A 12,196-nucleotide genomic window follows, 5' to 3' on the forward strand; every position below is an offset into this window, starting at 1 on the left:
TAGAATGGGAGTTCTCCAGTCTAGAAGTAGCACGTTCCAGGATCCAAGCCAAAAGCAGCTAGGGAGGGAAAAAGACAGAAGGTCTCCTAAGAATCTCACGTTCCCTTGGAATGCCTGGTCCGGCGTCGGGGCTCATACACTCTCCAACGAGGCATGGAAGCGGATGTCTTGGCATCCCATGCCTATAGCCCTGGTGGTTAGCTAACTCTTGCTTCCTAACCTCCATCCTGCTTCTTGTTAATTCTTCCCATTTGTCGTCACCAGAGAAGAAAAGCGAGTCATCCACCAGCCCCGAGTCCTAGTCCTTCAGGGTCTTTGCATCCAGAGAAACTGGCTGTCGGGTCCCTCCAGTCCTCACTTCTTCTGACACCTCACATCTGCCCAGACCTTCGGAGTTTACAACTCCCTGCTCAGGGAGCAGCAAAGCGGCAGTTGCTAAGAAAAGGCTGGCAGCCCATGTTACCGATGAGAAACTTGTTGTCCAGAGGTTATGACCTCTTCCGGGTCATGGTGCCAAAAGGGACCAGGTCTCCTGACTCCCATTCCAGGCCTCTTCCCACCACACTCAGATGACTTGTCATGTTCTCACCTTTCTCCCCCAAGTAAGAACATTCCTTGTGTCCACACTCACTCATCTCAGCTCCCCCCTCCTTTCCTTCCATCCCTCCTGGGGGTGTCCCCCACTTCAATGATTTCAGGGTTGGGGAGAGAAAATAGAGGGAGCAGGACAGATCAAGTGGAGGCAGGAAAAAAGAAAGGGACAGAGTGGATGACAAAGAGGAAGAAAGAGGGTCACAGGCAGACAGAGCCAGGCCGGAGACGAGCAGAGCAGAGGCAGAGGCCCAGCCCGAGCACCAGAGCTTGAGGGAGACAGAAAGACTGGTGGAGCTGGAGGTACCGCCAGGGAGGGGAAGGCACGGAACAGAGGAGGCGAAGGCGTGTCAGAGCTGGCCTCATTCCGTACTGCGTGCAGGAGAGAATCCCCTCATTATGCAAATGGCCCTGGGTGTTGCCATAGAGGGACATCTGTTCTGTATCCCGTGGGCAGCAGCCGGGGGGTGGGGGGGTGGGGGGCTCGGCTTCCGAGACAAGTCCTCCTCCAGCAGCTCCTGCAGACTCAGCCAGGACCCCTGCCCGCCCCGTCCCCCCACCCCGCTCTCAGCCCTCAAAGCCCCGTCCTGCTTCCCTGTTCCCTGAGGAGGGCTCTAGGTGAAGCAGAGAAGAAGGGGTGTGTGCTGAGCGGGGAAAGGAGGGAGCGAAGGGAAGAGGGGCTGAGTTCAAGGAAAAGGAGCCGAGGGGGTAGTTTCTGGGGCTCCGAGGCAGCTGAGAGGGAGAGGAAGGGAGAAGCTTCCAACAAGCCCATCTGCCAGGAGAGGCCCGGTCCCCATGGTCAACATGCCCCCACTCTGGTGGGGAGAGCTTTGTATCCAGAAGGCTGAGCCCCATCCCTGCGTGGCCTGGGCACAGGCAGGGGCAGGGAGGATGCCAGAGCTCACACAGTCCACGTGTCCAGCAGTGGGTGCCCACATGCCCATTTTTTCCTCTTCTATCTGAACTTGGCTTTGGAAGAAGTTTAAAGGATTTGGGGAGGGAAAGCTAGGGAGTCAGTGGGGGCAGACATGAGGCCAGGAATAGAGAGGGAGAAGCTGGGAAATAAAAGAGGAAATTGGAGAAGGGGGGACAGCCAGGATGCCAAGAGACAGAGACAGGAGGCTGGGGGCCCTGCAGGATGTCGGGGGTTATTACTGAGCACGGTGAGTTTCGCTCGCCGGGAGCGCAGGGCGGCCTCCGTGGCCTGGCACTCGTAAGAGGCGTCGTCAGAGAGCTCGGCATCTGTGATCTCCAGGTTGTACTGCCCGGCGTCTGCAGAGCCCACGACCCGGTACCGTGGCCAGGCTGCAGGAACAGAACGGGCGAGCCCAGGTGAGCCCAGCCCCAACCTGAGGATCGACCTGGACCACCCTGCCCCACAAGGGTGCATCCTCTCCCCACGTCAGGGTCCGCATCCCATTCCAGGGCCAGCACTCCTCCCTCCACTCCTCCCTCCACCCTCTCCTGGGACCCCCCCCCCCACCAGGGGCCCTTGACGAGGAAGAGGTCCCCGTGCAGACACTGTGACGTCACAACCTCCTACAGTGAGGATGGGAGCCACAAAGCAGGAGGAGTGATGGGGGAGAGCAGAAGGGGGAGATGAGCAGAAGCAGATGAAATCTCCGAAGCTGTTTGCAGACAAATGTCTCCCATAATAATAGGAAAGAAAGAGGAAAAAAAAAAAAAAGGGAGACAGCAGGGAGAAAAGGAGAGAAAGAGGGGAGGGTGTGTGGGCGTTAAGAAATATAGGCCATCACAGCTCAGACATGAGCTCACCAGGGCCAGAGGGAAGCCCAAGGCAGGCTAAGGTCTCACCATCACTTGCCTAGGGAGGGTTGCACGAGGCAGGGTCCTGCCAGCTCCCTGAAGGAGCCCCGAAACCAAGAGTCCCGTCCCCTGCAGAAGCCACGCCTCTGGCCTCTGCAATCCAGTCTCCCTCGCCCTCTGTCCTCCAGGCTCTTGCCCACCCCCTCACACTCTGTCCTCCTCTCCCGTGGTCCCCACCATCAGCTCCCTCCCACCATCTCCCTCTGTCCAGAGGCTATCGATTCTTTTCACTCCATATCTATTGATCTCTCTCTCTCTCCCTGTTTCTTTCTCTTTCTATCATCAGTAGATCCGCCAGCCCCATCTCCTTCCTTCATACAGATTGCTCTATACAGACAAATTTCCCCTGCCTGTCCTCACACACGGAGCCCGCAGCAAATAGCCTCAAGTCCTGGACAACAATAAGAATAAAAATACGCCATCCCTCCCTACTTTCACCATTACACCGCTTTACAGTACGCAATGTGTTTTCACAAAGCATATTGTCTCATTGGGTTCAAAACTCGCAAACGCGTGCATAAGGCAGGCAGACCCACAACTATTATGCCTGTTTTACCCAGTAGTAAACTAAGGCCCAGAGAGGTGAAGCGGCTTTCCTAAGGTCACCCAGCTGGGAGGTGGCAGAGGCAGGTCTTGACTCCCCATCCACTCCGCCAGGCGGCCTTTCCAAAAGTATCTTTGCTTGTTTTGGAATATAGGAGGGTTTCCCCACCCCAGCACATTATGTTTGTTTCCGCAGTGGCTCCATAGTGCTTAATAAAGGCTTGATGAATGAATAAATACAGTGCTCAGGCTGATAGTAAAATGAATTTGTAACCACTGAGAGGACACTGCCCGGGCATGGGGCAGGAGAGAGGCTGGAGCAAAGCCAGCCTGGCATGGAACATAGAACATAGAAGTTACTGTGTCCTCCCCCTGCAAGAGCAGGGGGGCTCTGGAGTCTCCCAGCACCTCCTGCCTCACCTGGCTGCCTGCAGCTCCCCTTGTGGTGTCTGTCTGTCTGAAGCTCTCTTATGTAAAGGTCTCTTGGTTTCTCTTGATCTCTCAGGCTTCCCGTGGCCTTTCACGAGCCAGTCCACAGCCAGGAGGAAAGGCAGAGCTGTGGGTTTTGGAAAGCAGTGGAGACAGAGCTCGGGAGGAGAGGGAGGGAGACTGACTCACACAGAAATGGGAGAGGGGAGGCTAGAGCACAGAGAAGAAACGTGGTGAGGAACGAAGGGATGTTGGGTCCAGGGGTCTCTGTTGGTGGGGGAGGGATGAAAAGATGGGGTAGTCTGGACACTTGGCTGGCTGCATGGCCCACTCACCTTTGAGGCCCTGGCCCATGCCCAGCGCCAGCCCATCCTTGGTCCATTGCACGATCCCCGAGTAGTTGAGCAGCACGCAGGGGAGCACGGCCCGCTGTCCAGCCACCACAGTCTGGTCGGCTGGCTCCTGGCTGAAGCGGGTCTGGGTCCCTGGCAAGGCCAAAGCGGTACTGGGTAAGGAGATGAGTGAGGAGAGAGGGCTCCACTAAGAGGCCGAGCCTCCCAGGCTTCCACTTCCACCCTGCACCGGGCCCGAGAGAGAGAGAGTTGAAGGCTGGGAAGATGGACCCTCCAGCCCCCGTCCCACTTCAGCCCCCGTCCCACTTCAGCCTCAACCCCTTCCCTCCAAGATGCCGTGTGCTCGCCCTGGATTGCTTCCTCCCTCCGTGGCCCACGGGAATGGGTTTCAGGAACTGAAGTACTCAGCAAGCAGAGAAAGTGGTGCAGTGTTACGTAAAGGCCTTAGAGACCAGGCTAGTCCAACCCTCTCATTTTACAGACGAGGACACTGAGGCCCAGAGAGGACACTCACTTTCCCAAGGACGCCCAGTGAGTTAAGGACAGAGCAGGGATAAATCCTGAGCCTCGCTCCCCTGCCCCCAGACCCCCGTCAATGGGTGGCACCTTCATAACACATGCTGTGGTGATGCCACGGTCCCCCACGATCCCTGAGACATGAATATACCACCGTACCCCTACTTGGACTTGTGTACGTGGCCAACGTGAGGTCGCGCATGTGTGTACAACTATGCCAGGTACAATTCCCCCTTGAACACATCGGGTACATAAAGGCAGGTTCTAAGGGACGGGCACGTCCACGTGTACGCATATAAGCTTCCTGGATGACGGTGAATCCTAAACAAAGTAGCTCTGAACCCACTTCTTGCACACTTTCCCCATTCCGTGTGTTCACCCCTTGCGCCCAAGCTCCAAGGGCATGAGTGCATACACACGGATACACCTGCACACGCCCGGCCTCCCGCCCCGTGGGAGCTGACAGGCCATGTGACTTTGTTCCGCTCTCCCTCTGGCTGCGGGAGCTACACATGGCTGCCCACTGGCAGCTCGGCCGGGAGCATTTGATTAGAGAACTGCAGAGTAATTGCCTTTAATTGTGGAGCCTAAATGGAGCAGGGAATTGGATTGCGGGTTTCTTCTCCCCCCACTGCTCCCACCCACCCACTCCAGCCAACGCTGGTCAGCCCGGTGGTGGGGCAGTCCTGGTACCATGCTGTGACCATCAGCTTCCCGCGCTGGGCCCCAGGAAATGGAGGGGCTGCGGGACAGCACAGGGAGAGGTCTGGGGCTTCCCACGCACGTCCCCAATCTGTCACACACTGTAACCCAAATCAGTTTTACCCGGAACTCTGGGGACTCCTCCCCCTTCTTTCCCTCCCCAGCTCCCAAGTCTTTGCAGAGGCCACAGTCCCCAGATCCAACTCTTCCCAAACCCAGCTTTGCAAAATCTCTCTGATCCTCCATCACTCCCGTGTGTAAGCAAACAGAACTGTCCCCCTGCCATTCCAAGACCTCCCTCTAAGACACCAAAACCAGGACCCTCGTCTTCTCATCACCTCCCTTCTTTTTCCTCCTCCAGCTCCATCTCTCCCCTTCTTTCCAAACCTGCCTCATATTCCCTTCACCCAGGAAGTCCTCCTAGGTTGATCTTTACCTCCAGCTTGTCCCATCTTTCAGCCCTGCTGTCACAGTTCTATCCATGGCATTTCCTGTCTCACGCTATCAGTCTATGCCCATGCTTTTTTTTGCCATGGGGTAGAGGGCAGCTGGTGGGTGATGGTGTTTGCCTTATCTGTTTCACTAGAATGGGAACCTCTCCTCAAGGCCAAGGGCCATGCTGTCTTTTCTCTCTGAACCTCCCTGGACATTCGACAACCAGATTGGTAGTTGCACATAAAGAGGACTGAGAGAGGGGGCGCAGATAGGAGTGGATTGATGCCAGCATATGATTTAATACAAAGAGGCAGCCTCTTTTGGTTAAGTGTGCAAATCCAGCTCTTTGGGTTTGCAGGGGGTCAAGAAGTTAGAAACAGCAGCTCCCCAACTCTGCTGACCTGACGGCCCATCCATGTCTTCTAAAGGAAAGGAAAAGGCTCACCCATATTTCCTGGGATTAGGGTGGCAGAAGCTGAGATCCTGGGGGAGGGGTGGGTCAGGTGAGTAAGCCGGCATTACTAATTCAGGCATTGCCCTCATTATTATTCAAATTTATTCATACCATTGCGCATTTCTCTAGTGCAGCTACAGGCTGCAAACTCTCCACACTCACGTTTCTCCTTCCCACAGCCCCCAGAGCCCAAGTCAAGGGCTTGCGAGTAGAGTGGCCTGTGAGCCCTGGCTCAGAGATGGAATTTATATTCACAGCTTTTCTGCGTGGGGCCTGGACACCCTGGTGTCCTGTTGAAGTCTCCCGAGGACAGTGAGAAGCTGGTTCCATCCACTGGGAGCGAGGAGGCAGCTCATCCCGCAGCAGGATGGAGTCAGAGTGGAGTCAGAGTCAGCGATGGGCATCTTGCCGGAGGGAGGAGTGGTGTGACCTTGGGCTGTCACTGCCCCATCCCAGCCTCCTCCGTGTGCTCGCCTGTACCTGTGACAAGTCTAGACTAAGTATTGCAAACTCCCTTTTAAGAGCAGAGGTTTAGGAAACAGACTTAGGTTTGCGTAGTGCCTCTGCCACTTCCTACCAGTATGACTGTGGCCGAGTTACTCTCTAAGCCTCTTTCTCCTTACTGGTAAACTGGGGGATGATGACGCTTACCTGGACTGCTGAAGAGTTAAATGGGATGAGCTGGATGACATGCCTGGTACATTCCCTTGCCTGTGCCCACTGAATGGTAGCTATGACCCTATTTATCCTGGGCAGTTAGATAATCAGAGGGACCGGTGGAAACATGAGCAATGACATGACAAAGAAGATATCTGTCGTCCTGCGGATTTTGAAATAGTTGCCTCTTGGCATAGGCCTGGTTGAAGCAATTTGGAGACGGGGGAATGGAAGCAATAACCCAGAAAAGAGTCCAGAGAGGAGGGGAAACAAGGGGTCTCAGGAATTTAACTTGATGGAAAGGCCGTGTAGATCCTGAGCCTGCAAAAGTGGCAAGCAATGTTGGTTGGCCCCAAAACAGCCCCTGCAGCCAAGACAGTATCCGAGAGAGAGGCCAGATGCCCACGGGTTGTCCTGACCTGGATCAAGATTAAGAGAAAGCCCCAAGCCTGCCATGGCCAAGTCCCACTCTCCCTATTTTGCCCACTCCAGGCTTTTCTCCTTGTCTCCAGGTCCTTACACAGGCCTTTCCTGGACAGAACACTGCTCCCTCCCTTTCCCTTGGGATTCAAATAGTCACCTTCTCTGTGAAGTCCTCCTTGCTTGCCTGCATGCCCTCAGAGCTCTCTGTACTCACTTCCCACCTCTGCTATAGTAGGTCCACGCTGCATTGCCCACCCCTTCCCAGCCCAGGGGAAACTCCTTGCGTCTGGACTGTGTCACTCAGAGCACCAGTCCCATCACCCAGCACAGGGCCTGGCTGCCAGGCCCACAGCAGGTGTTGCGAATATGTCTGTGGACTGATGGAGTGAGAATGAGCAAATGCTTGAGTGAACAGTCCTGCCTGCGCAACCCCATCGAGGGAAGGAGGCAAAACACCCCGTTCCCTAGGTCAGGCTCACAGACCGCGGTAAAGGCAGACAGGGCAGGAGAGTGGAGGGGCGGGACAGGGCTCTCCCTGCTGGCGGGGGGGGGGGGGGGGGAGGAACGGTGCTGGGGGCAGTCCTGGGGGGCTCCCTGAAGGAGGGAGTGTGGAGCAGAGCTGGGACAGGTAGGGGGGAAACAGAACTCTGGAAGTTTCTGGTGCAATGACGGGTATGGGTGAAGAGGGGATATGGGGATTGCTGAGAAAAAGAGCCTAGAAAGTGAGCCATGAGTGCAGGCATCAGACAGGCACAACAGGAAGGGCAGAGGTGGCGTTACCAATGCAAAGGAGGTACTGGGTACATGTCAAGAAGGCACCAAGGACCATCATCAGTGATCTCACAAGAACACACACAGATCAGAGAACACACACATGCCTCAGAGGTCCCGGGGGCCTGGGCCTTCCACCCGCCATGACGTCTGCGACACCTGTGACACGGAGCAGAGTCTGCATTGGAACCTGGGGGGTAGGGGTGGTGGTGAAATGTCAGCCAGATGCTGACACCCCACTTCCAGGAAATAAAACCAGGGCAAACCAAAATGCAGGGGACTGGCTGGATGTGGGATGGGACTCAGGAAGAGCCTGAACACAAACAGAATGGTGACAAAAGACCAGCCTCCAAAGCAGCAGCAGCAGCACTGAATCAGCAGCCTTGCCTCCCTGGCAACTCCAGTCTGGGGCGAGTGCAAATCCGCGTGTGTGTTTTTAAGTGAATTCCCGCCTGCTTTCATCCTGCTGCCTCCCTGTCTTCAGACACCATCACAGATGTTGGTGAGCTCTCAAGCAGCCGTTGTGAAGGCAGACAGAGAAGAAGTGTGCTGTACACAGCCGCACGGAGACTCACACACTTACAGACTGATGGGGAGGCTGGCAGAGGCGCCAATGACACCGGGAAGCGGAGACAAAGACAGACCAGGCAGAGGGAGAGTGAAAGAGAGAAAGGAGACTGGAGGAGAAGCAGGAAGGGAAGAGGAGATCTCAGAAAGAGGCCAGGAAAGAAAAAGACACAGGCCCAGGGCAGAGAAACAGAGAGAAAAGCACTGGGAAAGGCCCGGTGATACAAAGACGCCCAGGCGCCACAGAGACCCAGGCCAAGGCAGGAAGGTGATGGTGAATGTGGCCACAGGGGGCCAGGACCTCATCTCCAGCTTGGTTCCGTCCTTCAGACGTGTTGCCAGAAGGCTGGGGGGTCTCAGATTCCAGATGGGTGCCATGGGGTGGGGCTTCTGGGCTCCTCCCCTATTTCCCACCAGCTTCCCCCCCAGCCCTCCTTCCTTCTAGGTTAACCCTGGCCCTCACCATCCCACCCCATAACACAAAGCTCCTCTGGCCTCCACCTTGGAATGGTTCCCTCCCCTCTTCTTATTCCGCATTGTTTGGGCTTCTGGTTATAGCACTTATCACAGCCTGCCTTGGATTAAAAGTTACTCATGTGTGTGCGTTTCTGTCTTTCCCGGTCTCCTGGGAGTCCCTGGAGAACAGAGTTGCTTGGATTTACCTTTCTTGTCCCTTCAGTCCCAGCAATGTTCCTTAATAATGCTAACTCCCAATTAGAAGATGCTGACTATGGACTGGGCACCAGTGCAGATGTCTTAGAGACACCGTTCCCATCATTATAATACAGGGCACAGTGGCGGTTATGGTCTCCATGTTACAGTAAAGGGAAATAAGACCCAGACAGGAAGTGGCAGAGATAGCGCTCTAGGCACTGTGCCGTGCTATGGGAATATCCAAGAAGTATTTCCTGAAAACACTGGACTCATGGCCTCCACCCCAGAGGACTTCTGGTGCCCCCAAGCTCTGCGCCCATCTGCTACTTCCGATCTCCACTCTATACTCAGACTTGCATCTTCACTGTGTTTACCTCCTGGGAGGGCGCTGCTCCCTCCTGAGATCTGGGGGCCGGCCTGTACCCTATAGCCACGCAGGACTTGCCCCGCATGCTGCAACCAACCATCGGAGAAGGCTTGATGTAAATATTCCTACATGAAGGGAGAGTGGTTCCAAAGGCTGGCAGGACCATCAGTGGCACCTAAAGAGGTTTTCAGTCAATCGCAAATGTCACCCTTTAAGCCGCCAACGCCCACCAGTAGAAGTGGTAGCAATAATATAGCCTCTGCTTATGAAGCGCCAGACACTGTGCCAAGTACCTCACGAAGACTAGTTCACTCAATGTACACAACAACATGATGAGGGAGGTACCATTAGTATCCCTCATAAGGACCTAAGGTTCAGAGAGATAAGCAACTTCCTCCCAGGCACACAGCTGGTAAGTGTCGGGGCCTGTAAGCAAGGCGAGGGGCCGGAACACCTGGCTCCCCTGGAATGCCATCTCGCCAGCGTGGCTACTGCTGCCTTCCACCTCTCACCACCCCCTGGGCCTCTTAGCTCAGACTCTGGCCATTGTGCAAACTGGGGCCTCTCTGTCTCCCCTTGACGCTGTCCCCTCACTAGGACACCCTCTCCTCGTCTCTCAGCATCACCCCCCTCTCCTTCCCAACGCTGATCTTCCTGGGGTGACACTGCCTTCCAGCTCTGCTTGCTCTCCACCTCCCTGCTCCGTCCTCAGCACAGCACAGGAGAGGCCACCTATCCCCATCTCTGTGTGTGAACACATCTCCTGTTCCTGCTGGGCCTATCCCCGGGGTTGGGGACTAGGTTCCCACAAAGGCCTGGTGAGGACAGAGAGGTTGAATCCCATTTTTGACTGAGAACTAGGAATTGACCTCTACATCTATCGTAGAGAGGCTGGGAATGCTTACAGATTCTCAGACACAGCTGTGGAGTTCTTGTGGACACATATGTACCACGGCACATAAGCACACGTTCACTGGTGCGCGCGTACGTGTGCGCACACACACACACACACACACACACACACGCACACACAGTCTTTTGCATCTTTGCATTCAAGTACAAGTTTCTGCACCCATGTCTTGGCACATGTACCTTGATGGTCATGTTCCCGGAGCCTTGCCTGCTATGCCAGCTGGGAACAAGAGAGGGAGTGGAGGCAAACACAGGAGACGCCAAGGAAGCTGGGCTGCAGGAGACAGGGGTGGTGGAGGCCGAGCCCTGTCTCCCCGGATTTATCAAATGAGAAGTAATGAACCCCCTGGGCCGGAGCAGTCCCCATGCTCTCCACTCCAGATCGTTGCTGGTTCAAAGGGAAGAATTTGATTCGCACCGACAGCTTTCAGATGGAACTAAATCTCTCCACACTCTACTGTTCCTTCTGCCACTCTCCCTCCCTCTCTCTGCCCTCACATCTTCGCTCTCCCACCCTCCCCCAAGAGCTTCTCCCCCACTACCCCAGCCATCCCCTTCCTGCTCTATGAAAAATACAACAGCCAGAGAGGGCCCCTCCTGTCCATTGGATTCTCTCACGGAGAAAAGAGGATTGCAATTCTCTGGGCTGGGCCAGCAAAGGGGAAAGGAGAGGAGGAAGGGAGATTTGCACTTTTGACAGAGGAGGCAGGGGAGAAGGGAGGAAGGGAGATTGGGGCAGGGTGGGGGGCGGGGGAGGAACGAACTGGCTGGGGCGGGCAGAATGAGGACGAGGACAGGAGAGAAAGACAGAGACCCCGGCTGCCCACAGCAGAGACATAGAGGCAGAGAGAGAAGCAGGTTCAGAACCCTTAGACCAGAAGCTGCCAGAAGGGAAGTACCACGCCTGCCCAGCCGACTGGTCATGAGGGGTGTGGGTCTGCTGACTCTGCCTTATACAGAGCCCAGCCCAGAATCCAAAAGTGTCCAAATGTGATGTGACCTAGAGACTATAAGCCCCTCCTCTGAGAGGTCAGGGGTCAGGGGTCAGAAAGCTGCACCTACTTGCTCCCAGCAGATAAGCTCAGGCTTGGCTGTGAGTAGAGGTCTGTGATATGGACATCAGATGAACACCCCAAAGACAAGTTCCTCAACATTCAAGGACTATTATGGCCCCCAATCTGCTGCCCACCAGCATTTACCATACCAAAGTATCTCACAGTGTGAAGTGAAAAAGACACAGTGGGCAGCAGGGGCCTCAGAAGCGGACACCTCGGCTCCACTGGCCCACCTACCTTCACCCCCTTCCCACTTTTGGTCCTTTCTCATCCCAGGAGGCCAAAGCCGTAGGCAGGAGAAGCAGTCTCTCCTCCCTCCCCACAAACTGCTTGGCCAAGCCACCCCGATGTCTATCTCCAAGGCTGGGGTATGGTAGGGACAGCTGAAGGGGAATCTTTCCAGGGACCAGATGGGCTTTTACAAGTGGCCACAATCTGGCCTGGTTTCCTTGCATTGAACAGACCAGAGAGGCTGGCTGCAGAGGCCGGCCGTGGGGCTCTGGTATTCATAGTGACAGGGCACAGGAGTTCATTGGTCTGGGCCAGTGTGTTACTCACCGAAAGAGGCAAGAACAGAACCCTGAAAGAGGCCAGGGGAACTGGCCCAGCACCACCTGCCAGCAGAGACAAGAGCACTCTGGGCCGGAAGTCAGGAGGCGTGGGCTTATCTGGTCCCGGCTCTGCCCCATCCAGCTGCGTGACTGTGGGGGGCATCACTTCACTTCTCTGGGTCTCAGCTTCCTTAAACTGTAATGAGAGGGCGCTGAAGTACTAGGCACGGAAGGACCTTTCTGGCTCTGATGTTCTAACATTCTACTGCATCTCCTGCTTTCCTGGGGCCTCAGCCAGACCTTGCTGACACTCCCAAGAACTCAGCCCCGTACCGCAGACAGTGCGAGAGTTGGTGTACCTGGGGCCATCCTGGCATTTCCTTCCAGCA

At 55.6% G+C, this 12,196-nt stretch overlaps 1 protein-coding gene across 2 annotated transcripts in view; it reads right to left on the reverse strand.

Annotated features, from left to right (window-relative positions):
- Nucleotides 1-12,196, reverse strand: part of KIRREL1 (kirre like nephrin family adhesion molecule 1) — a 102,621-nt gene that overhangs the window by 18,322 nt on the left and 72,103 nt on the right. For both annotated transcript variants that reach the window (XM_022559430.2, XM_022559431.2), the window contains exons 2-3: nucleotides 3,726-3,875; nucleotides 1,747-1,896 (exon numbers count right to left, since the gene is read on the reverse strand). In XM_022559430.2, coding sequence (XP_022415138.2) covers nucleotides 1,747-1,896; nucleotides 3,726-3,875 — 300 coding nt within the window. The remainder of the gene's footprint in view (nucleotides 1-1,746; nucleotides 1,897-3,725; nucleotides 3,876-12,196) is intronic.

Source organism: Delphinapterus leucas, chromosome 1 (genome assembly GCF_059928025.1).
Source record: "Delphinapterus leucas isolate spDelLeu-1000000601 "Yukka" chromosome 1, BTC_Dleu_Yukka2, whole genome shotgun sequence".
Lineage (NCBI taxonomy): Eukaryota > Metazoa > Chordata > Mammalia > Artiodactyla > Monodontidae > Delphinapterus > Delphinapterus leucas.